Source organism: Hemiscyllium ocellatum, chromosome 4 (assembly GCF_020745735.1).
Source record: "Hemiscyllium ocellatum isolate sHemOce1 chromosome 4, sHemOce1.pat.X.cur, whole genome shotgun sequence".
Lineage (NCBI taxonomy): Eukaryota > Metazoa > Chordata > Chondrichthyes > Orectolobiformes > Hemiscylliidae > Hemiscyllium > Hemiscyllium ocellatum.
Window position 1 is genome coordinate 6,248,499 of NC_083404.1, and position 27,192 is coordinate 6,275,690.

The window sequence follows — 27,192 nt, forward strand, 5'->3', positions numbered from 1 at the left end:
CCGTGGGCTATGGAGTAGTCTATCCGCACTATGAGGTCTGCTGTATGTAACAAAACCAAACACAGGACCTCCTCCATATAGTTTTCCTCCTCTCTCTACAAGAATCTCAGGGAGTCCCTCTCCCACTGCAACTCCCAAGTATGCTACTCTCTCCCCACCCCCACTCCCCTCTAGCTTATCTCTCCACGCTTCAGGCTCACTGCCTTTGTTCCTGATGAAGGGCTTTGCCCGTAAGGTCGATTTCGCTGCACTTTGGATGCTGCCTGAACTGCTGTGCTCTTCCAGCGTCACTAATCCAGAATCTGGTTTCCAGCATCTGCAGTCATTGTTTTTACCTCCTCCATGTATAGCCAGATACAGCAATCTGCATTGTTTTGCTCCCCAGCCATGGGTTCCAGTGGCTAGTCAAGAGGATTTGAGGCATCTAGAACCCTTCCAGGGCTCGACCTGGTGCCGGGAGACAGCACAATGTATTGGCGCAGCCTGAGGAAGAACATGTGCTAACTGTCCTTTCAGCACCCCTCTCCCCCCCACCCCACAGGGTAGTGATGGCTCCTTTTCCCCTCCACTGTAGACCTGTCGAGCTCCAGTAGGTGAGGGAGGGGAATCACAGAGCCAGTGCAGGAGACAGTGAGCTGGAGCTCTCGAGATGATTGTCCAGCACCTACCACAGACATCAAAGGCATTGGAGTGTGACACTGAACAGACGGACACTACCTCAGCTGCTAGTGACAGGATTACACTGAGACACAGTGGACCGAAGACGAAACCTCCAAGAGGAAACAAAGAGCACAAGTTCATGCAGCGGATTTTTCCTTATGGCTTTCCCTTGTAAATATATGCCCAATGTTATTATATCTCTGCAATTGTTTGTGGTCATTGAGATTTGTTGATTGCATTGTGAGGACTCTGTGCAGTTTGGGTCTCCTAGTCTGAGGAAGGACATTCTTGTTATTGAGCAAGTCCAGTGAAGGTTCACCAGACTGATTCCCGGGATGGCAGGAGTGACATATGAGGAAAGACTGGATCGACCGGGCTTGTACTCACTGGAATTTAGAAGAATGAGAGGGACAATCTCATGGAAACATATAAAATCCTGATGGGACTCAACAGGTTCCGAATGTTTCCCGATGTTGGGGAAGTCCAGAACTAGGGATCACAGTCTAAGAATAAGGGGTAAGCCATTCAGGGCTGAGGTGAGGAAGAATTTCATCACTCAGAGAGTTGTGAACCTGTGGAATTCTCTCCCACAGGAAGCTGATGGGGCCAGTCCATTAGATAGATTCAGGAGGGAGCTGGACATGGCCCTTGCAGCTGAAGGGATCAAGGGTATGGAGAGAGAGTGGGAGTGGGATACTGAGATTGCATGGTCAGTCATGATCATATTGAATGATGGTGCAGACTCGAAGGGCTGAATGGCCTACTCCTGCTCCTATTTTCTGTGTTTCTATGTTTCTATTACGGAAGGATGCATATACAGTGTTTGAGAGAGGGACTGAACAGTCACATTCATGTTGTATTTAGCGTAAAACATCCAAGAACTGAAATTCAATCTGTGGTGTTTGCAGACCAGAAAAGAAGAGGGAGCAACCCATGTGTGAGGAACACGACGATGAACGCATCAACATTTACTGCCTGACGTGTGAAGTGCCGACATGCTCCATGTGTAAAGTATTTGGAGCTCACAAAGACTGTGAAGTAGCTCCACTCAACAATATTTATAAAAGGCAAAAGGTAGGTCTTAGTTTCTTCTTGCCACAGTTTCATCTTGTTTTGAGAAAAGCTCTCCGAGTAAAAAATGAGGTCTGCAGATGCTGGAGATCACAGCTGCAAATGTGTTGCTGGTCAAAGCACAGCAGGCCAGGCAGCATCTCAGGAATAGAGAATTCGACGTTTCGAGCATAAGCCCTTCATCAGGAGGGGACAATGATGAAGGGCTTATGCTCGAAACGTCGAATTCTCTATTCCTGAGATGCTGCCTGGCCTGCTGTGCTTTGACCAGCAACACATTTGCAGTTGAGAAAAGCTCTGTCTGTCGTTCTCATTTAAGGGATAGAAGAATAATCCATTCCTGGGCCTACTCTCCTGTTACCCAACGGAGCAGCCTAGACTTATTTTCATCAGTTTTCAATTTAAGACTTGCCCTTCATAAGACGATAGTCCTATCACACTTTTGTTGGTTATTTTTAAAGGGAACAAGCAACAGGAATAAGAATGTTAGAAATGCTTCAATTTGGGCTGCAGCTTTTCACTGAAATATCCAGTAATATCTGGTTTGAACTTTGTTAAACCAACACAGCACTGATTTCAGCCTAGATATGGTTTGGGATTTCAGTTTCCACTGCCATGGTACTGTTAATGACTTACTGGCCAACTATCATATACTAAAGGCAGCAAGCAACATCCAAAAACCTTTAGTGGAATCAATGTTATGAATCAGAACTGAAATCCTTTGCCAATATATCAGTTGAGTTCAGAGAGACTAAATACTGGTTAAAAATCCCACAGACCAATATTTATCTCTTCAGGGGATTGGTTATCATCTTAAAACTTTTTAGTTTTAAGTCTGAGATTAATAAAGTCTTGTTAAGCAAAGATATTAAAGGATATAGGCCAAATGCAGCTATATGGAGCTAGGCCACAGAGCAGCCATAATCTCATTTAACGGTGGAACAGGAACAAAGGCTAAATGGCCGACACCTGTTCCAATGTTCTTCGATATGGTAATACATTGCTCCCTGTTATCTACATCAATTACAATACAATTAGTGACTTTTGAGAAGATTTGTAGCTCAAGTTTAGGTTCTGGTGGTAGGTTTGCTCGCTGAGCTGGAAGGTTCGTTTACAGACATTTCATCATCCTACTGGGTAACATCTTCAATGAGCCTCTAGATGAAGCACTGCTGGTGTAGCCCACTTTCTATTTATGTGTTTGGGTTTCCTTGGGTTGGTGATGTAATTTCGTCTGGTGAGATCATTTTTTTTCTTTTTCTCAGGGGGTGGTAAATGAGATCCAAGTCAATGTGTTTTTTTTGATAGAGTTCTAGTTGGAATGCCATGCTTTTAGGAATTCTTGTGCGAGTCTCTGTTTGACTTGACTGAGGATGGATGTATTGTCCCAGTCGAAGTGGTGTCCTTCCTCATCTGTATGTAAGGGTACTAGCAAGGATGGGTCTTTTTCTTTTGTGGCTAGTTGATATTCACGTATCCTGGTGACTAGTTTTCTGCCTGTTTGTCCAATGTAATGTTTGTTACGGCTCTTGCAAGGTATTTTGTAAATGACATTCATTTTGCTTGTTGTATAGGATCTTGCAAGTTCATTAGCTGCTGTTTTAGTGTGTTGGGGCGTTTGTGGGTTACCATGATGCCAAGGGGTCTGAGTAGTCTGGCAGTCATTTCCGAGATGTCTTTGATGAAGGGGAGAGTGGCTAGGTTTTCTGGACATGTTTTTTCTGCTTGTTTGGGTTTGTTTCTACAGGGAAACAATACATGTGGACCAAATACTGAACTACAGAAGCAATCATCCCAACACCCACAACCAAAGCTGCATCAGAACATTATTTCAACGAGCCACCATACACTGCAGCCCAGAGGAACTATGAAGCGCAGAGGAAAATCGCCTATACAGTGTATTTAAAAAGAATGGGTACCCAATGAACACAGTCCGCCAATTTCTCAGCAACAAACCCAAACAAGCAGACAAAACATGTCCAGAAACCCTAGCCACTCTCCCCTACATCAAAGACATCTCAGAAATGACAGCCAGACTACTCAGACCCCTTGGCATCATGGTAGCCCACAAACCCACCAACACACTAAAACAGCAGCTAATGAACTTGAAAGCCCCGATACAGACAACAATCAAAACTAATGTCATTTACAAAATACTGTGTCAGAACTGTAACAAACAGTACGGAAAACTAGCCACCAGGAACATCAATTAGCCGCAAATAAAAACCCACTCACACTAGTATCCTCACATATGGATGAGGAAGGATACCACTTCGACTGGGACAACACATCCATCCTAGGACAAGCCAAACAAAGACATGCACGAAAATTCCTAGAAGCATGGTATTCTAACCGGGACTCTATCAACAAACACATTGACTTAGATCTCATTTACCACCCCCTGAGAAAAAGAACAGGAAATGACACCATCATAGGGAATGACATCACCAACTCAAGGAAACTCAAGCATATAAATAGAAAGCGGGCTACACCACCAATACTTCATCCGGAGGCTCACTGAAGATGTTACCTAGTATGGTGACGAAACATCTGAAAACGAACCTTCCAGCTCAGCGAGCAAACCAACATCCTATAATACAATTATTGCTTTATGTTACTTCCTAAAAATAAATAATTACTTTTGCTGCCATAATACATAAAATATAAATTACAAATGCATGAATAATTTAATCAAAGCTATCAGTGTTCACTGTTGTTACAATTGTGAAATTGACAGCAACTTTCAGTGTCCATATGTGTAATTAAATATAGATCCAAATGTTACTGTCAGTGATTCCCTACCTATCCAGAGGGAGTTCCTCAGGATAGGTGAAGTTCTCAGAGATAGAAATCTCGAAAATCTTGACAAATTTCCATTTTACATGTTAATAATTTCATTTTAAAAATCTTGAAAAAGCTACATCTTGTTGAAGAAACTATAAAGAGGGCTGCAACAATGTACTGAGTTACAATTATTGACAAATTCATTGGTCCTAAAAAATCTAGCTACATACCAGTGAGATGTCAATGTTTTTCAGATTTTAAAAATGTTTAAAGCTTATTTCATTTATTTTTTAATCCCATTTTGCTATCACAAGCTTGATGCTCCTTCAAAATGTTAATAAGTGAAAGACAATTAAGTCCTTTTTACTTCTGGTGTGCTGTTCGTAAGAATTCTTCATACAAATATCTGCTTTAAACTGCTTAATGTCAGTATCCGATATTGCAGACACCAGAATGTAATTAATATCAGGAAAGTGAAATCTACACCATGGCCTTTGCTAGACCGTTATGTACAACTTCCCTTGATCTTTGCAGGGATCGGTTGGCAGTAAGGAAAGCAATGTTAGCATTCATTTCAAGAGGGTTAGAAGACAAGAGCAAAGATACATCACTGAGGCTGTATAAGGCTCTGAGCAAGCCGCATCTGGAATATTGTGAGCACTTTCGGGCCCCATATCTAACAAAGGATGTGTTGGCATTGGAGAGGGTCCAGAGAAGGTTTTCAAGAATTATCCCAGGAATGAAGGGCTTGTCATGTGAGGAGCATTGAGGACTCTACATCTGCATTGTTTCATACAACTTAAATATCTTCTGTTTAACATCATGTAGTTTTTAGTCAGGAACTCTCAAATTTAATATCACTGTGGATACATGTTTATTGGCAGTCTGTAATTATTTATCTATCTGTTTCAAATCATTAAATGTACAAACGACTGAATGAAACTGTGAATCAAAAACAGAAATTGCTGGAAAAACTCAGCAAGTTGGGTAGCACCTGTGGAGAGTTACCGTTTCATGTCCAGTGACCCTCCTTAAGATTTCCAGCGTCTGCAGTTCTTTTACTGTTTTTAAGTTAAAACAGTGTGTCATTTTCATCCTGGCTTTGCTGTATGAGAGAAACCTTATTTGCGATCCTGATGTCTGATTCTGTGAATCAGGCTATTTCTGTCAATTCTGGCTGGGCCCTGAAAATCTTGTTCCTTACAATATCAGTCAAAATAGCATTAAAATCGGACACTGATCTCATCCTCATTTAACTAATTTAAAGTTATGTGTTTTGTTTTGTGCACAGTCTGAGTTCGGTGATGGAATTGCAATGCTAGTAGCAAGCAATGAGCGTGTTCAAACAATAATCACTCAGATGGAAGAGACATGCAAAAGTATTGAGGTATTTCCAATATTTGTGAATGCAAACAATTAGTATGCAAGTATTCCAGGTGTAATTTGATGTGACATTATTCCATTTTTAACAAACATATTTGTATCTTAGGAGCTGTACTTTTATATCTTATTCTGTTCTCTCAGGCCACAGTTTAGTTGTTCTTCAGGAACTGCTTACTCGCCCTCCAAAAATGCTGCTCTGAACTATTGGGACATCCAAACGTTCTGCAAATATGGAAAGTTCATAAACAGTTTTCCAATCGTTATGAAGGCAAAAAAACAACATCATTGGAGGCAGATACGATAGGGGTGTTTAAGAGACTTTTAGATAAGCTCGTGAATATGCATGGAACGGAGGGACACAGACCTAGAGCAGGCAGAGATGGATAGAGCTCTTTAAGATAGTGGAATCAAGGGTTCTGGGGATAAGGCAGGAACAGGATACTGATTGTGGATGATCAACCATGATCATAATGAATGGTGGTGCTGGCTCGAAGGGCCGAATGGCCTACTCCTGCACCTATGTCTATTGTCTATTGTCAGAAGGGATTAGTTTCATTGGTGTCATGTTCATCACAAAATTGAGGGCCAAAAGGTCCGTTCCTGTGTTATACTGTTCTATGTTCTATGTTCTATGTTTTATCTCCCTACAACATCAGAAGTCACATGATGCCAGTTTATAGTCCAACAGGTTTATTTGAAATCACAAGCTTTTGGAACACTACTCCTTCATAAGGTGAAGTCCCTACAACATGAGATTAAAACTCAGTTTGTGGCCAGTCAAATCTGCACCCATCACATCACAGCAAGTAAACCTGTTGGGCTATAAACTGGCATTGTGTGACCACTGATGTTTTTGGGAGATAAAACATAGAACATAGGGCATAAAACGGTGCAGCACAGGAATGGGCCCTTCGGCCCTCAATGAGATGACAAGAAAAGTAACTCTTTATCCCTTTCTTTATCATGGTGACCGATGTAGTACATTGATACACAGCAGAAACAAAGATTCAGTGCTTGAAGTCATCCCTTATGAATTTTTCCCTTCATCCATCATGGGACGTGGGTGTCATTAGCTGGGCCAATATTTATTGCCCCATCTCCATTGTTCTTGAGAAGGTGGGGGAGGGGAGCTGCCTTCTTAAACTGCTGCAGTCCATGTGCTGTAGGTTGACCCACAATGCCCTTAGGGAGGGAATTCCAGGATTTTGACCCAGTGACACTGAAGGAACGGCAGTGTATTTGCAAGCCAGGATGATGAGTTGTTTGGAGGGGAAGTTGTAGTAGTGAAGTTCCCATGAATCTGCTGCGTTTGTCCTTCTAGATGGAAGTGATTGTGGGTTTAGAAGGTGCTGTCTGAGGATCTTTGGTGAAATTCTGCAGTTGTAAATAGTACACATTGCTGTTACTGAGCATCGGTGGTGGATGGAGTAGATGCTTGTGGATATAGTGCCAACCAAATGCTTTGTCCTGGATAGTGTCAAGCTTTTTGAGTGTTGGTGGAACAAATATTAGCTAGCACTCTCTTAAGCTTTTATTTGAATGAAGTTTGTTCGCCCACTTAATATTTTCGATAGAAAAAATTCTAATATTCCTGTTAACATTGCATTTGAAGGGTTAATATTCACGGGACACGGTGCTAAAAGCCAGAAATCCTTTGTAGACGCTTTGTTTGTTTGTGGATGAAGGTGGATGGGATTTGAAAACTTTAACCAAAGTAATGAACGCTTCAATGTTGCAGGAAAACAGCCGCAGGCAGAAGGAACACATGTGTGAGAAGTTTGATGGTCTATATGCACTGTTGGAGGAAAAGAAAAAGGAAATGATGCAATATATCACAATGGAGCAAGAGGAAAAGATGCACCATATTCGCTCATTGATTCGGAAATACGCTGAACATCTTGAGGAGGTATCCAAGGTCATTCAGTCCGGATTGCAGTGTATGGAGGAGCCTGAAATAGCAGTCTTCTTACAGGTACTGAGTTAAACAATGTGACTTCCACAAAAGTGCATAAGAACTTGCCACATTGATATCAATATCACCACATTGATACCACCCCCTACTTTATCTTTGCAAAAAGTAATAGGTACTGACCTTCCATTTATTATTTGTCATAATAGTTAAACCTTTGATAGAATATTTTGTCACATTTGGGATTGCTACCAAAAACAGTAAAATAGGTATTTTAACTGCTTATCCTTTTGACTTAGTGGTGACTTTGGATCTCCACAATGTTGTAAATAAAGTAAAAGGAAGGTTCTGGTTTAAACCATTAAGAAAGAGCAGCTCTGAGGAGATATTATTCATGTATAGTCAAGCAAGAGTTTATATGTAACTGAACATAAATGTAGATGATAACAGTTTGGTTTCTGTGGGATTGGATTCATTTAATAATAGAATGGTTGCATTACAGAAGTCATTCAGTCCATTTTTCCACATCACCTGTCTGCAAGTGCAACTCAAACACCGCTTGATTTGTGCCCTTTCCCCGTGGCAGTGGAAAGTTTCCTCTTCAGAGATTTCTCCAATTTTGATTAGCACTGCCGCCTCACAGTGCCAGGGTCCCAGGTTCAACTCCAGCCTCAGGTGACTGTCTGTGTGGAGTTTGCACATTCTCCCTGTGTCTGGGTGGGTTTCCTCCAACAACCCAAAGATGTGTAGGTTAAGTGATTTGGCCATGCTAAATTACCCATAGTGTACAGGGATGTGTAGGTTAAGTGCATTAGTCAGGGGAAAACGTAGAGTGATAGGGGAATGGGGGCGGGTGGGTTGCTCTTCAGAGGGTCAGTGTGGACTTGCTGGTCCGAAAGGCTGATTTCCACACTGTAGGGATTCTAATTCTAATTCCTTTTGAAATCTGAAATCCATAATCGAATTTGCCTCAATTAAATTTTTAGGCACCATATTCCAAGTCCTGGCCACTTACTCATTTTTCTCCTCATGTCACTGTCATTTAAGACCATAAGACATAGGAGTGGAAGTAAAGCCATTCGGCCCATCGAGTCCACTCCGCCATTCAATCATGGCTGATGGGCATTTCAACTCCACTTACCAGCGTTCTCCCCGTAGCCCTTAATTCCTCGAGACAACAAGAATCTATCAATCTCGGCCTTGAAGACATTTAGCGTCCCGGCCTCCACTGCACTCCGTGGCAATGAATTCCACAGGCCCACCACTCTCTGGCTGAAGAAATGTCTCCACATTTCTGTTCTGAATTGACCCCCTCTAATTCTAAGGCTGTGTCCACGGGTCCTAGTCTCCTCGCCTAACGGAAACAATTTCCTAGCGTCCACCCTTTCCAAGCCATGTATTATCTTGTACGTCTCTATTAAGTCTCCCCTCAATCTTCTAAATTCCAACTAATACAATCCCAGGATCCTCAGCCGTTCCTCATATGTTAGACCTGCCAATCACATGAAACGGTCATCCTCTGGTTTTCCAACCCAATAGGAACAGATTCTCTCTGTCCAGACCAATGGTGATGTTGAGCATCACTATGGCATTTTCTCAAAACCTCCAGTCTATGGCCTTTTAGAATCAATCCCTATCCTTCTCACAGATTATTTGCAAAGTTTAATCTCGTGCCCTGTACAATCAAATCCACATCATTAATATATGTCATGACAAACAGTGCACCCAATACCAACCCATGGAAACCACACTATCCCCTACTCCAAGTCTAAGAAACACCATCAACTATTTTTGTTCTTTCATGTCATTCTGACAGCCTTGTATTTATGACATCTCTTGTCCTTTCATTCAGCAGGTTTCAAATCTCATGTCACCATTCTTATGTAGCTTTCTATCAAGTGTCCATTGGAAGTCCCTTTATAGCAAATCAACCTCATTAAACTCTCCAGTACTCCCTTCTCAATCAATTTATGTAAACATGTATTGCTTTTAGTAAATCTGCCTTTCCTTAATTAATTTATAATTACCTAAGTTGCAGTTTTTTCTTGATTAACAATTGTGAAACCTTCCCCACCACTGAGGTTACACAGATTGGAATTTTTTTGACGGATTTACTTTTGAAAAAGTTTCATATAAGGGTAACATCTGTAATTATCCACTCCTCCACATCAATCCCATATCTCAGGCCAAGTAGAAGATTATAACAAGTACCTCTGCAATTTCTTCCCTTATTTTGCAGAGTTTAATTGCGTGAAATTTCATCCAGTGCTGCTAACTTATCAATCTTGAGCTTACTTAAATTTTATTGTTGAGAAGTTTATAGCCTATTCAATTTCTTAACTATCTCTATTAGACATTAACAATATCTTCATTCTTGGTAAAGAGAAATGCAAATATTTAACAACTGAGCCGTGGATTTGTCTCCATGATCAATGAGGGAACTGTTTTTGTTCCCTAAGTGGCCACACTCCTTGCACCTTGTTACTAACATTTTACTGTTTATCTGTTTATCGAAACTTTGGGATTTCCTTTTGTGTTAGCTGCCAGTCTCTTCTCATACTTTCCTTGTGCCTTTCTTGTTTTTTTTACACTTCCCTTCTGGACTTTTTATAGTCAGTGTGATTTTCAATTCGATTGTCATCTGCACCTGTTTTCTGTTGTTTTCTGCTTCATCTCACTGTCTGTATCAATCACACTTCATCTCACTGTCTATATCAATCACACTTCATCTCACTGTCTGTATCAATCACACTTCATCTCACTGTCTGTATCAACCACACATCATCTCACTGTCTGTATCAATCACACTTCATCTCACTGTCTGTATCAATCACACTTCATCTCACTGTCTGTATCAATCACTCTTCATCTCACTGTCTGTATCAACCATACTTCATCTCACTGTCTGTATCAACCACACTTCATCTCACTGTCTTTATCAATCACTCTTCATCTCACTGTCTATATCAATCACACTTCATCTCACTGTCTGTATCAACCACACTTCATCTCACTGTCTTTATCAATCACTCTTCATCTCACTGTCTATATCAACCACACATCATCTCACTGTCTGTATCAACCACACTTCATCTCACTGTCTGTATCAATCACACTTCATCTCACTGTCTATATCAATCACACTTCATCTCACTGTCTGTATCAACCACACATCATCTCACTGTCTGTATCAACCACACTTCATCTCACTGTCTGTATCAACCACACATCATCTCACTGTCTGTATCAATCACACATCATCTCACTGTCTGTATCAATCACACTTCATCTCACTGTCTGTATCAATCACACTTCATCTCACTGTCTGTATCAACCACACATCATCTCACTGTCTGTATCAATCACACTTCATCTCACTGTCTGTATCAATCACACTTCATCTCACTGTCTGTATCAACCACACATCATCTCACTGTCTGTATCAATCACACTTCATCTCACTGTCTTTATCAATCACACTTCATCTCACTGTCTATATCAACCACACATCATCTCACTGTCTGTATCAATCACACTTCATCTCACTGTCTTTATCAATCACACTTCATCTCACTGTCTATATCAATCACACTTCATCTCACTGTCTGTATCAACCACACATCATCTCACTGTCTGTATCAATCACACTTCATCTCACTGTCTATATCAATCACATTTCATCTCACTGTCTGTATCAATCACACTTCATCTCACTGTCTATATCAATCACACTTCATCTCACTGTCTGTATCAATCACACTTCATCTCACTGTCTGTATCAACCACACATCATCTCACTGTCTGTATCAATCACACTTCATCTCACTGTCTATATCAATCACATTTCATCTCACTGTCTGTATCAATCACATTTCATCTCACTGTCTGTATCAATCACACTTCATCTCACTGTCTGTATCAATCACATTTCATCTCACTGTCTGTATCAATCACACTTCATCTCACTGTCTATATCAATCACACTTCATCTCACTGTCTGTATCAACCACACTTCATCTCACTGTCTGTATCAATCACACTTCATCTCACTGTCTATATCAATCACACTTCATCTCCTTTTTAAAGGCAACCCATTGTTCTGTTACAGTTCTATTTACCAATCTTTGCACCCAATTTAAATGGGTCACATCCATTCTTCCTGATGAAGGGCTTATGCCCGAAACGTCGAATTTCCTATTCCTTGGATGCTGCCTGACCTGCTATGCTTTAACCAGCAACACATTTTCAACACATCCACTCTTACCCCACTAAGATCAGCCCTCTTCCAGTTACATATTTTTACTACGTATTGCTTTTTCTCTTTTCCCATAGACAAGCTAAAGTCTTGACACGATAATCACTATTCTGCAAATATCCCACCATTAACACTTCGATTAATTCACCTCATTCTTTCCATTTGAGTCAGAGACACTCAGATAAAAAGGTCATAGGGTCATAGAGTCATATAGATGTACAGCACAGGAACAGACCTTTCAGTCTAACTCGTTCATGCCGACCAGGTATCCCAACCTAATCTAATCCCATTTGCCAGCACCCAGCCCATATTCCTCCAAATCCTTCTTATTCATGTTCCTATCTAAATGTCTTTTAAATGTTGTGATTGTACCAGCTTCCACCACTTCCTCTGGCAGCTCATCCCATGCATACAACACCCTCTGCGTGAAAAAGTTATCCCTTAGGTCTCTTTTACAATTTTCCCCTCTCACCCTAAACCTATGCCGTCCAGTTCTGGACTCCCCAACCCCGGGGAAAAGACATTGTCTATTTATCCTATCCATGCCCCTCATGGTTTTGTAAACCTCTTTAAGGTCACCTCTCAGACTCTGATGCTCCAGGGAAAACAGCCCCAGCCTGTTCAGCCTCTCCTAATAGCCTAAACCCTCCAACCCTGGCAACATCCTTGTAAGTCTTTGCTGAACCCTTTCAAGTTTCACAACATCTTTTCAATAGGAAGGAGACCAGAATTGCATGTAATATTCCAAAAGTGGCCTCACCAATGTCCTGTACAGCCACAACGTGACCTCCCAACTCCTGTACTCAATACTCTGACCAATAAAGGAAAACATACCAAACACCGCCTTCACTATCCTTTCTACCTGTGACTCCACTTTCAAGGAGCTATGAACCTGCACTCCAAGGTCTCTGTTCAGCAACACTCCCTTGGACCTTACCGTTAAGTTTATAAGTCCTGCTAAGATTTGCTTTACCAAAATGCAGCACCTTGCATTTATCTGAATTAAACTCCATCTGCCACTCTTTAGCCCATTGGCCCATCTGGTCCAGATCCTGTTGTAATCTGAGGTAACCCTCTTCGCTGTCCACTATACCTCCAATTTTGGTGTCATCTGCAAACTTAGTAACTGTACCTCTTATGTTCATATCCAAAGGTCACCTGAACAGACTTCAAAAACTCTTTGTACTCTGCATCTTGTAAACTATTACTGTCTCATAATTTTTAAAGAACACTCTGATCACTATTGTTTTTGAATTTTTCTGTGATTTACCTGTAAATCCGTTCCACTAGATCTTTGTGACTGTTTGTTGGCTATAATACAGGGTAAATCTAGAATACATTGCAATTATAAATTGCAATTATAAATATGAGCTCTAAGCCTAATTTAGGTCATGTTGCATTCCCTCTTATTCTGACCCATCCAACACCCATCCCGATACTTGCTCATGAGTGCTGTTGGTCTCTCTCAAACCTTCATGCACCCAGCTACCGTTGCATCCTGGTTTCCAAGACCTGCCAAGTTAGCTTCAACGTACCCCAGCAGGAGGAGGAAGTCACCTTGTGAAGACATTGCTCTTGGCTCTGTTGAGGTGCGAGTGTGTATACAGGGCTCACTTCCCCAAAAACAGGTGTCCCCCATATCCTGACAATCTCAAGCACCATTTCACCATCTCTGCATTCATCTGCTGTATCCTCAGTCTCTACACTCAACAGCCCTAGAATTTAATGAGTTTTTAACCAGTAAAACAGAGAAAAGAAACAAACTTTAGGAGTAATTTTATCATTTTAAGGGCCTTGTGTCATCTTCATCATACCGGAGGAGCCTTCAATCAATTGGACAGCAGTATTAATTAACTCTGTTCCTGTCAATTAATCACATTTCAAAATGTCACCCGTTATGGTTAATGAGACCAGCGTCCACAATTATCTCTGTGAGCTCATTCTGCAAAGAGATGGCTACAGTCGTTACATTTTACAAAATCATAGGACAGTATTTTCCCAGACCCTGAATGACACAGCCTCTTGGGAAAATTGGGTGAGATGCCCAGTCAGAATATCGTTGACATTGGGACAAAAAAGGTTGCATTTTCCAAACCGGATATTGATCGTCGAGATTTGCAGGACTGTGTGGATATCCAGCTCACCCTGAGGGAGCTCCCGGGGAGGGTACAGGACTGTGTGGATATCCAGCTCACCCTGAGGGAGCTCCGGGGGGGTACAGGACTGTGTGGGTATCCAGCTCACCCTGAGGGAGCTCCCAGGGGGTACAGGACTGTGTGGGTATCCAGCTCACCCTGAGGGAGCTCCCGGGGAGGGGGTACAGGACTGTGTGGGTATCCAGCTCACCCTGAGGGAGCACCCGGGGAGGGGGTACAGGACTGTGTGGATATCCAGCTCACCCTGAGGGAGCTCCCGGGGAGGGGGTACAGGACTGTGTGGGTATCCAGCTCACCCTGAGGCCCCTGCAGCTGTCCCTCCAAAGGCAGTCACCAACCTGTCCATGGAGACAGCCCGATGGTCACTTGCCAGAGGGAGCCGGGTTCCCACAACCTCGCTCCAGTCCCTGCAGCCTTTCTGTTTGGTTCCGTCGTGGCCCTGACAAACCTGCCTACTGCTCTGGGATCTTCCTGTGCCTGGCGATGGGCTCAGGAATCACCAACAGCACGGGCTCCTCTCCTGCCTGAGGGTAATCAGGTGCCCTGTCCCCATCAACCCTCCGAGTTCCAGCGACCTGGGGCATCTCTTCCTCAACCAGCTGCAGAGACGTGTCAGTGAGGTCCACCCCCTGACTGTACCCACCCAGGTGTCAGTGTCTGAGATGGGGGCAGGAACTGGTCTTACTGCTGCTTCCTTTGAGGGTCCCGTGCTCCCTCCATCCGAGGTAGAGGAGGAGATGTTTAGTGAGGCAGGCCTTTTCACCGTAGACACCATGAACATCCTACAGGCGACAGAGAAGGTGTTATTAGCAAAGGACTGATGATAATATCAGATTGATTGTGGGCTAACCGGGGGAGTAGCAGAACAAAGCACAATGCTTCTTTATTGCTTGCTGGGACTTGGAGGTTTTAGTGTCTCTCAATGAACTGTCCTGGGCTTTGCTGGCAAGGTCAAACTCCGTCCCCTGGTCGAGAGTGAGGAGCTGAATGTCAGACTGTCCCTTTGTCCCTGTCACATTATGCCCCAGTCTTCTAGAATGAGTCAAAGGGAAATTTTGAGTGAGGTGAAACCAGCCGAACACAGTCTTTGGCACTGGCACAAGTAAGGGAAAGGTGTTGAGGCATCTTGAGTGAGTGACTAGGCAATGCCGAGGACAGGTAGGGTTCAGGAAGGTAAAGGGGAGGGGTTATTTAAAGGGGTGAGAGCGAGTGAGGGAAGCTGCTGCATGCAATAGTGAGAGTGGTAGAGCATGGGGCTCAGTGGAAGGTACGTGGTGTAGCAGAGAAAGAATGAGTGTGACCTAACAGAGAGAAGGTAGTGGTGCCTACCACAGTGTGGTGGAGCAGGTCATTGACCTTCTTTGGCACCCATGGGCACTTCACCAAACTGGACTGACCCAGATGACCACCTCAGACCGGACTTGCAGGGTCTGGTGGGTTGCCTCCTCCTCTGCCAGTCACAGAGTCATCGAGATGTACAGCACAGAAACAGACCCTTCAGTCCAACTCATCCATGCTGACCAGATATCCCAACCTAATCTGGTCCCATTTGCCAGCACTTGGCCCATATCGCTCTAATCTCGTCCTATTCATACTCCCATCCCTCTCACCTTAAACCTATGCCCTGGACCTTATATATTTACCCTAACCATGTCCCTCATGATTTTATAAACCTCTATAAGTCTACTCCTCAGCTTGGAGTCTAGAAGACGAGGGCATCCATCTGTGTGTCACCCCATCCTCAACCCTCCAGTCCCTGTCCACAACATGTGGTGCCAACCTCTCCTTATGTGCTGTGCCCATGTTTAATATCTCCCACCCTGCAGAGCAGCTCTGGAGTGTCCGCACTTGACAGAGTGCACTCCAGCTTTTTAAAGATGGTTTAAGGATATTGGATTCAGTTCATTTCCTCTTGCGTTGTTTTAACTGAGCTTTATACAACCACGAAGGAGGGAGGAAGTAGCATTTGTTAATCAGTCATCCTGTAGTATTCCACAGTGGCATTGCAAAATCAAACTTCAAAATTATGAACTTAATCTTTGCTTTGAAGAGTACTTTGAGTATTTAACAAAGTTGCATTTTCTTTTTACAGAATACAAAACCACTGATTAAAAGGTAAGTACCCCATCTACACAAGCTTTGATAGTTAACAATGTTCTTCTGAAAATATGGACTGTTGTCTCACAACCAATTCTCAATGAATTTTTTTCTAGGATTTCCGAAGTATCTGAAATATCACAAATGGAAAAAATAGAACGTGACTTTGAGAATATGGATCACTTTTCAGTCGAATTTAAGGAAGAAGAAAAGCTTCTCAGGGAGATTGACTTCCAAAAATGTGAGGACATGTTCCAGAACAAAGTCAGGTTCTTTACTTTCCATCATAAACAGTAGGTGAAAACTTGGGCAGCGTAAGTGTATTTTATGGCTCAGTAAGATATTGGTAACAGGGAGTGCTGTTAATCAATACCAATCTAATTTAGGACCTGATAGGAAGTAAAACTAGAAAAAAGCTTTTTGATCAGATGGTAATAAGCTCATCTGTATCTCACTCCCCAACTGCCCACTGCCTGGACAGGATTTCACCGTGACAGCGGTAACCTGGCAGAGAAAATCCTCAACCTGACATTGAATTCTCACCCACCTCCTTTGTCCAGTTCGTTCCATTGGGATGATATCAGGTGAATTCTGTAAAGTGTGTGTAATTTGCTCCAGCAGATTATTGATCAGGAAAATTAACATATTCCCTTCTTTTAAATGTTCGCTGACTTGGTGGGGGTCAGTTTTGCTCAGTAGGATGAAAGGCTCTTTGCAGCAGCGTGGGTTCAGTTCCTTCAGTGGCTGGAGGAGGAGTCTCCTTCTCACCCCTTGCCTGAGATCTGGTGACCCTCAGGTTAAGCTCCGAGCAGTTGTCTCTGTTTAATGGGAAGGCAGGGCCGTGGTCTGGGAAAACTATGGTACGTTTGCAGTGATTGACTTGTACATTTTATGTTTCTGTCACTGATTTTCAATACAGGGGGAATGTATTGACAGGTTCACCTCACGGTGAACCAAGTATAAGGGGAAAGTGAATTGGCAACAGTTCTACAATCTTCCAAACCTGGTCCTCCAACATTCACGCTCTTCATGGCCAATTCTCTGTTTGGAGTGATTGAAGTGTAAGATTCATATTGTGTGCGTTTTATAGAGTCATACAGCACAGAAACAGGCCCTTCGACTCCCATCGTCCATGCTGACCAAGTTGCCTAAACTGCACAAGTCCCATGGATCTGCATTTGACCCATATTCCTCTAAACCCTTCCTATCCATGTGCCTGTCGAAATGCCTTTTAAATGTTGGAATTGCACCAGCCTCGACCACTTCCTCTGGCATCACATTCCATACACACACCACCCTCTGCATGAAAAAGTTGTCCTTCAGGTCCCTTTTAAATATTTCCCCACGCAATTTAATTCTATGGCTTGTGGTTTTGTACTGCCTATGCTGCGGAAAAGACCTTGGCTATTCACCCTATCCATGATCCTCATGATTTTATAAGCCTCTGGAAGGTTACCCCTCAGCGTCCTGCACTTCAGGAAAAGAAATCCCAGCCTAACCAGTCTCTCCTTATAACTGAAACCTTCCAGTCTTGGGATCATCTGTATGAATACTTTTTGCACCTTTTCCAGTTTAATAACATCCTTCTTATAACAGAGAGACCAGAATCGTATGCAGTACTCCAAATCTAGTATACACATGACATGACCTTCCAACTCTTGTACTCAATGCTCTGAGAGTGTGGCAAAGTTTTACCAAATTGATTCTTGGGATGGCAGATCTAACGTATGAGGAAAGATTGAGTTGGTTAGGATTGTATTCTCTGGAGGTTAGAAGAATGAGGAGAGATCTCATAGAAATTTATAAAATTTTAACAGGACTACACAGGTTAGACACAGGAAGGGTGTTCCTGATGGTGGGGGATCCCTGAACCAGGGGTCATAGTTCAAGCATAAGAGATAAACCTTTTGGGACTGAGAAGAATTTTGTTCACCTGGAGATGGTGAGCTTATGGAATTCAGGACCACAGGAAGTGGCTGAGTTCAAAACGTTATGTTTTCAAGATGGAGGTCATTTTGGTCTTGTGGCTAAAGGGATCAAGGGATATTGGGGGGATGGATGGGATTAGAGTATCGAGCTAAATGATAGGCCATGATCAATATTAACTGGGAGAGACAGAATAGATAAGGATAAACTATTTCCATTGGTTGGTGATTCTAAGTCTAAAGGGGTATTAGGACTGGACCATCAGGAGATTTGGCAGGAAGCACTTTTACACACAACAATACAAGACAGTACAATGGGCCTGACCTCTCAATGATTATTACTGTCAGCAGGTATGGATCTTTTATTGGGGTTTGAACACTCCAGAACTTGGCAGAATTCCCAGGACATGAGATATTTCCCAAAACATCTCCATTTGTTAAATGGAATAAACCCTAAGAAGTGGGGGAAATGCAGGGGATGGAACCCAATAGATCAGATTTGAATTGTTGGCATTCCAGAATTGTTCTGATTAAATACCCTCGCTGTCATTTAGAATGTTGGGCCCAAAGTCTAGAAGGTTAGGCTCCTTGAAAGTGGAGTCTCAAGTAGATAGGATAGTGAAGAAGGCGTTTGGTATGCTTTCCTTTATTGGTCAGAGTATTGAGTACAGGAGTTGGGAGGTCATGTTGCGGCTGTACAGGACATTGGTTAGGCCACTGTTGGAATATTGCCTGCAATTCTGGTCTCCTTCCTATCGGAAAGATGTTGTGAAACTTGAAAGGGTTCAGAAAAGATTTACAAAGATGTTGCCAGGGTTGGAGGATCTGAGCTACAAGGAGAGGCTGAACAGGCTGGGGCTGTTTTCCCTGGAGCGTTGGAGGCTGAGGGGTGACCTTATAGATGTTTACAAAATTATGTGGGTCATGGATAGGATAAATAGATAAAGTCTTTTCGCTGGGGTCAGGGAGTCCAGAACTAGAGGGCATAAGTTTAGGGTGAGAGGGGAAAGATATAAAAGAGATCTAAGGGGCAACTTTTTCATGCAGAGGGTGGTATGTGTATGGAATGAGCTGCCAGAGAATGTGGTGGAAGCTGGTACAAATACAACATTTAAGAGGCATTTGGATGGGTATATGAATAGGAAGGGTTTGGAGGGATATGGGCTGGGTGCTGGCAGGTGGGACTAGATTGGGTTGGGATATCTGGTCGGCATGGACAGGTTGGACTGAAGGGTCTGTTTCCATGCTGTACATCTCTATGTCTCTAAAGGGCTAAATGGCCTATTCCTGTTACGATGTTCCAATTAGGCAAAGTCCCTCTTTTTTAATGTGGGAAACAAAATGATAAATCCCTTGTAAGAAACATGCCTATGATCCTTGCTGAGCATTGGAGGCTGAGGGGTGCCGTTGTAATGGTTTATAAAATTATGAGGGACATGGATAGAACAAATATCAAGGTCTTTTCCCTGGGGTGGGGGGATTCCAAAACTAGAGGGTCAGAGATTTAAGGTGAGAGGGGAAAGATTTAAAAGGGACCTAAGGAGCAAGTTTTTCATGCAGAGGATAGTACGTGTGACAAGCTACCAGACAAAGTGGTGGAGGCTGTTACAATTACAACATTTAAAAGGCATCTGGATTGGTACATGGATAAGGAAGGTTTAGAGGGAGAGATATGGGCCAAATGCTGGCAAATGGGACTAGATTAATTTAGGATATTTGGTTGGCATGGATGAGTTGGTCCGAAGGGTCTGTTTCTGTGCTGTACAACTCTATAACAATCTACCAATGATTTTTGCTGAGCATAGCATACTGTGATGATTACTCTGTTGCAATCTGATTTTATTTATCATTGGGTGCTATGTTAGTGCCACCTGCTCCTGGCATGTGAGTTTGGTGACAACACAATTCTAGGATGTGGCCAGTGCTAGGAAGACTCAGCACTTTTGCCCTGGTTTTGCTGCCAGCTGATTAATATCCATGTATCAGAAGATGACAGCACTTGTGCAGGATTAACATAGACTAAAATACCTCTAGCATGAGAACGCGTACTCTTTAAACCCACAGTTGAAGAGGAGACAACTGAACTGGAAGAAGGGGAAGAAGTGGAAGAAGAACAAACTGAGGAGATTCACGCTGAGGTGGAGCAGTCCCAGCAGGAGGGTGCTTCTACTGGAGCTATTTCACCAGCTATCCATCCAACAGAGCCAACTCCCATAAATACAACGGCTTTGGCATCAGAAGGGGGAAGCGTCTGTTTGCAAACAGCTATTGGACAGCAGGTACCACCATTCTTCAAGTATTAATGTTAATAACTAGTGTCAAGCACCATAAATCAGAAACTAGTGCATTTTTATTTTTCTTAGAGCTGAGTTGATTGCTTTCTTTAACTGACAAATATTTGATAGTTTTTGGTGAAATCAATCGTCTTTCTTGCCAAGATCCTGCAAAAGTAAAAGGATAAGCTGTGACCAAGGACAACATTCAGCCTTACATTCCAAGCCAAGTTAATCTCTAGTCCTTGCAATATTGTCCTAGGCACTTCAGAGCAATAATAAGCTCCTAAAGATGGATGATGTCTGTATTTCAATTAACTGCAGTTCAATAGAATTGGTATGCAAGTAATTGTTTAATTTGGGTAAACAAATGTGAAAATGAGATTTAGTCTCACTTTCACAAAATAATAGTAAATAATTCAGAATTAGGGACTATTAGTTCTAGCTACAATTTTCATTACTTTTGTTTTACTGCAGTAGGAAACCTCACAATCACAGTGGTTCAGTCACTTAATGACCATCCAAACCAGAAGGATCCTCGGGCACTCCCATATCCTGTATCTCTGTGCAGTTAGCTGACCTCAAATGGGATAGCCAGCAGAGAATCAGTGTCACTCAGCTAGGTGGTGGAAACAGGGATAGAGTCTGCCTTCCTAATGGCAGTGAGCATGCTCAATTGTTTGTCATGCATGAGTATTGGATGGATTTTAACATTGGTTGTTACACCTCCTGCTGCAGGATGAAATGGCTTCTGACACCATAGCCCATCAGAGCAGAAGTGGGCTATTCAGCCCATCGAGTCTGCTTGATGGCGTGATCTAATCATTCTCAACTCCACATGCCTGACTTATCATCATAACTCTGCCTTCAATGATTGAGTAAGAAATCTGTCTCTCGCAGTCTTGAATATACTTAATCACCCCGCCTTGACAGCGTGTGGTAAATAATTCAACACACTCACTCCATTCTGAGAGGAAAGAGTCCTCCTCGTCTCTGTCTTGTGTGAGTGACGCCTTACTCTGGAATGATGCCCTTTGGTCCCAGACTCTCCCACAAGGAGATATAACTTGCTCTGTCAAGCCTCCTATGAATGTTGTTTCAGTAAATTCTCCAAGGAGTATAAGCCAAATCTACTCAACCTCTCCTCAAATGCAAGTCCCTCCATTTCCTGTATCAAACTAGTGAACCTCTTCTGGATTGTGTTCAACGCCTGTATACCCTTCTTCAGATAAGGAGCCGAAAACTGTTCACAGTATTCCAGCTGTAGTCTGATTAGGGTCTGTTTCCATGCTGTACAACTCTATGGCTAGTGTCTTGTATAGTTTTAGCAAGATTTCCTATTTTTACACAATATTCCCTTTGAAATGAAGGCTAACATTCTATTTGCCTTCCCTATTACCTGCTAAACTTGGATTCTAGTTTTTGTACGATTCAGAGACAAAGATTCCCAAACCCTCTGTTTTGTGCAGTCTATGCCCACTTAAATAATATTCAGCTCCTCTATTCTTCCTACCAAACTCCATATTTTCCCACATTGTATGCCATCTGCCAAGTTTCTGTTCTATCGCTTAACATGACCATACCCCTCTGTATCCCTCTTCAGGCTGAATTATTTGGTGTATTTGGCTAGGTTCATTGGAGGGATTCTCTCTGAGAAGCCAAATGAGTTTTCTCACTGAATCTCACCACAATAATTACTGTTCCCGCTCCTGTGGCATTGTATCAGGTTTGATTCCTGTCCTATCTTAGAACAGCATTCCCAGAGCAACTTACCACTGTTTAGTTAGTCCAGAATTGACCAGCAACCTAGAGCTGGCATCACATTTAAAAGGTGATGGTGCATAGACAAACACTGTCAATCCACAGTTCCTGAGATTTGCCTCAGGTCTGGCAGACGGGAGGGAAATTGGCACTGTGTGGGGAACTGGAGGTTGGGAGGGTGAGATGGGATTTCCTCTCCCACCCCAGAGTAGCAGATGAGGCCTCGCCTCCAGGCCATGCCCAGCCCACTCTGAGGTTTCCACCCAGGATAATGTAGTCTCAGCCGCCCAGAGCACTGTGGGAAAATGGCTATTGATTTACTCCACTCTATCTTCTCTCTGACACCTCACACTCGCTCTATCTCTGCTACTGTACCCACCTCCCGCTAAGGATCATGCTCCACCACTCTCACTGATGCCTGCAACATCTTCCACACACGCTCTGATTCACCCCAACTCCCAACACCATTAACCAGCTGTGCTGCCTGTTCACTCACTCGGGACACACCCCATCACCTATACCAATAGTAACAGCTGTGACACCCATCCCTCTCTCTCTCATCCCTGGAGGAAAAACACCCGATAAGAGGGTAGAAAGAGTCAGCCGGGTGGTGGCCTTCCTGACGTCTGACTCCCCGGCCACTACCTTATCCTGACCCTGTTAGCTGTGAACAGGGTCTGGGACTGGTGTCAGAAGATGCCCTTGCCCCCTTTGTCTGAGCCATGAGCAGATTATCATAGGTTAAGCAGCATGACAATGCTAAATATCTAAGAGACTCAAATGAGAGAAATGAGTTTTATTTTATAGGACACAGACACCAAGAGTGAGGTAAGAGAGAGATGTACTGCTGCAAAACCTGAACCACCCTGGGGCTGGTGTCTTGGCAAAATGTATAATCAGGATCATGTAGAGGGCTTTAAACTAAATAGAAAGATAGAAAATAGGAGCTGAAGTAAGCCATTCAGCCCTTCAACCCTGCTGCACCATTCATCTTGTTAATGGCTAACCATCCACTCTATTGCACGGTTGCTGCTTTCTCCCCATTCCTTTTGATCCTTTTAGCCCAAAGATCTATATCTATCTCCTTCTTGAAATCATTCAATGTTTTGGACTCAACCACTTCCTGTGATGGAAAGTTCCACAGGTCCCCCACTCTCTGGGTGAAGAAATCTCTGATCTCAGTCCAAAATGGGCCTACTCCATATCCTTAGAGCATGAGCCCTGGGTCTGAACTCCCCAGTCATCAGGAAGACCCTTCTTGAAATTACCCTGTCCAGTCCTGTCAGAATTTTACAGCTTTCCGTGAAATTACCCCTCCCCCCTCAATCTTGTTAACCCGAGTGAATATACTCCGCATCAGGTTAAAGACAAATAAAACTGCAGGTTCGGAATCAAAAGTAGGCAGCAGGAGGCTTGCTGTGTCTCCCATTGGCCAACTAGGTCAGACCCACTACCTGCATTCACCTATCACTGCCTCACCATTCCGCCCCTCTCCCCTTCCCACCTTTATCTGCAGTTCCTCCTATCCATAACGTCAATGTCTCCACCTCCTGATGCTGCCTGGCCTGCTGTGTTCTTCCAGCCTCCTGCTTGTCTACTTTATGGTCCTAACTAAAGCAGTCCCGTCTTCATACACCTGTCCCGTCTTCCCAGGAATCAGTCCGGTAAACCTTTGTTGCATGCTCTCCATAATCAGATTATCCAACCTCAAATAAGGAGACCAAATCTGCACTCAATACTTGTGTGGCATTGCCAAAGGCCTGTACAACTGCAACAAGATATCCTGGCTCCTGTACTCAGATCCTCTCGATATAGAGGCCAGCACGCTCCCACACCACCTGCTGCACGGCACGCTGATTTTTGGTACTTCTTCCTTCCTTGTAAAGGCATTAGCAGGCAGGCACCACGTGTAATTAGGAAGACAAATAAAATGTTGGACTTATTTGCAAGGAGTGGGGACGTAGGGAGTATGAAAATCAGGACATGTTGCTAAGGCTGTACAGGGCAATCTGATTAGTCATAGAATTACATTGCCCATGCCATCTCTACAGTGTGGAAACAGGCCCTTCGGCCCAACAAGTCCACACCAACCCTCCAAAGAGTTACCCACCCAGACCCATTTCCCTCTGTCTAATGCACCGACCACTATCAGCCATTTAGTCTGACAAATGCACCTGAACTGCATATCTCTGGATTGTAGGAGAAAACTGGAGCACCCAGAGGAAACCCAGGCAGTCACGGGCAGAATGTGCAAACTCTAGTCAGCTTTCTGTGAGATTACCCATCCCGCCCCCCCCTCACCCCTCAATCTTGTTAACCCCAGTGATTAAACTCCCAAATAAAACTGCATGTGCCAGGATCAAAGCTGGACAAGCAGGAGGCTTGCTGTGTCCCCTGAGGCTGGAATTGAACCCAGGTCCCTGGCGCTGTGAGGCAGCGGTGCTAACCCCGAGCCACCATGTCACCTGTCAAAGCCTTGTTGAATGATGGAACTGGCCTGAAGGCATGAATGGCCTACTCCAGTTCATGTTTCCCATGATATCATCATCCATTTATACTTTAGGTCTTGTCGGACCAAGTGGACTGAGAATGATCAGACACCTTAAAATGAAATTGTGTCAGCTTTGAGGAGATTGAACATTCCCTTTTATGACTTGGTGCTGCTGGTTACAGTTGGGAAGGGATCAAAAGTGAGAGAGTCTTTTTCTCCTGGGTTGGGCAATAGACCCTTTGAAGAAATCACACACAATCTTTGGAGGAAAATAAAAAAATGCCAGAAATACTTAGTATGTCTGCCACGATCTGTGGAAAGAGAAAAACAGAGGGCTACATTTTTAATCCAGGTCAGGGGCCAGCTAGAAGCAAGGGAGGGGCATACAATTTGTCAGGCTCAGCGTTTCTGCTGGGTCAGTGGTTAGCACTGCTGCCTCATAGCACCACAGTCTCAGGTTTGATTCCAGTCTCGGGGCGGGCCCAGAGTTACTGCTGGGTACTGTCATAACCCTGACTCGGAGCCATTTTGAAAGGGGTCAGGTTGGGGCTGGGTAAGCTGACTGACAGCAAATGGTGGGTAGATGATGGAAGCTAATTATGATGAATCGAGAAGCTATTGAGGCCCCTTTTCCATGTAAATTCCAGTCAACAACACACAACAAGGCTAAGGTGGTGGGTTCAGACTGGATAAGTGTGGGGTGGAGTGGAATGATGGGTCAACTGAAAATCACGTGACCTACAAGATCACAGCAGTAGCCATTGGCTGCCCTCCAGAGGGATGGCTGCTCCAGGATTGTGACCAGTCAGCTATAACAAAATTAACTTCTCAGTTCTATCCCTTGTTGTTTGCATCTTCACCCCAGTACCTCCATCCTCAATCAATTGGGGGTTCCTAATTCCTGAATACTAGTGGGCATTCCATTGGCCTTCCAGAATTAGCAGCTCACTAGCTGTTTCTGATTGGATGAGCAAGCCTACTCTCTGGTCCTTAATTGACCGGAGCTTTGGAAATTGAGGAAGGGGTGTCAGAAGCTGGAACCGAGCCCTGATTAAATGTTCATCTGAATGTTAATGATCTGTGATCTTCCATCAGACGCGTTGGAACAGCAAAGAATTCTGCCACGCAATGCCCTACAGTCAGAACCTAATTCCTTTTAAATTCACCCACCCACACACTGTCAGTGTTCAGCTGGCTGTCTCAAGTTGTCGATGGAAAATATAGCAAATTGGCAATCAGTCATCTGCTTCTTGCATCTGCATAGAATGGATTGGATAATGGAACAGATGCTTTGGTACCACCTGATGAGTAAGTTCATAGATGGTGTGGAAATTGACGGGGTGGCAAATAGTCAGGAGGACACCTTAGATTACAGGATGACATAGACAGGCTAGTCAGATGGGCTGATCGTGGCAAGTGGAATTCAGTCGGGATAAGGGGATGTCATAAGATGTACTTGGCCAGACACATATAGCAGGGGAATGCATGTAGGACCCTAGGAAGTATTGAGGATCAGGGGGACTTTGGTATGCATGTACATTGATCCCTGAAGGTAGCAGGACAGGTGGATATAATGTTAAAAAGGCATATGGTTTACTTACTTTTATTGGTCAAAGCATAGATTTTAAGAGCAGGGACATCGTGCTGGAATTGTATAAAAAGTTGGTTTGACCACAGCTAGAGTATTGTATGCAGTTCTGGAATCCATCTTACAGGAGGGATGTGATAGCACTGGAGAGGCTGCTGAGGAGATTGACAAGGATATTGCCTGGGCTGGAGGGTTATGTCAGTTATGTCAGTTATGACAAGGATATGGACTTGGGTTATTTTCCTTACAGCAGAGGAGATTGAAATGCTTAAAATTCTGAGGAGCGTAGATATGGGAGACAGGAAGGAAATCTTCCCTTACGGGGGCACGTATTAAAGGGGCAGGAGGTTTAGTGGAAATGTGAGGAAAAGTAACCAAGGTTTTGTCCAGTTCCAGTATAACCTCCTTGTTCACAGATGCCTAATCTGGAGTTGCTAAATGTTGCTGAAAATCTATCCCATTCAGCATGGTGTTAGTGTTACTCAATACAAGGGGGAGTATCTTAAATGTGAACATAGTCTTTTCAAAGACCAAGTCCCATGAGGGGGTTACTCTCTCTCTAGTCCTGTCAAACTGATGCGTTTACCAGAGGTACATTGGATGAGGTGAAGTAAGTTTTACCTTGTTGGTTTCCTCATAATCTGCCAGAGGCCACTCAAACAGCTATGACCGTTAGGACTCAGTTACCATGATCAGTAGCAGTGTATTGATCAATAGGATCCAGAGTCAATGATGAGGGAAACTCCCACCTGACTGTGTAACCTTTGTGCTGCCTCTTCTGCTGCCTCTGTCCTGCCAGCAGGTCAGAACACATGCAGTAATGGTGATGTTGGCATCTG

General features: G+C 43.4%; 1 protein-coding gene across 2 annotated transcripts in view; it reads left to right on the plus strand.

Annotated features, from left to right (window-relative positions):
* Positions 1–27,192, plus strand: part of trim55a (tripartite motif containing 55a) — an 85,072-nt gene that overhangs the window by 36,201 nt on the left and 21,679 nt on the right. For both annotated transcript variants that reach the window (XM_060824093.1, XM_060824094.1), the window contains exons 3-8: positions 1,569–1,734; positions 5,807–5,902; positions 7,637–7,870; positions 16,311–16,333; positions 16,432–16,556; positions 20,305–20,519. In XM_060824093.1, coding sequence (XP_060680076.1) covers positions 1,569–1,734; positions 5,807–5,902; positions 7,637–7,870; positions 16,311–16,333; positions 16,432–16,556; positions 20,305–20,519 — 859 coding nt within the window. The remainder of the gene's footprint in view (positions 1–1,568; positions 1,735–5,806; positions 5,903–7,636; positions 7,871–16,310; positions 16,334–16,431; positions 16,557–20,304; positions 20,520–27,192) is intronic.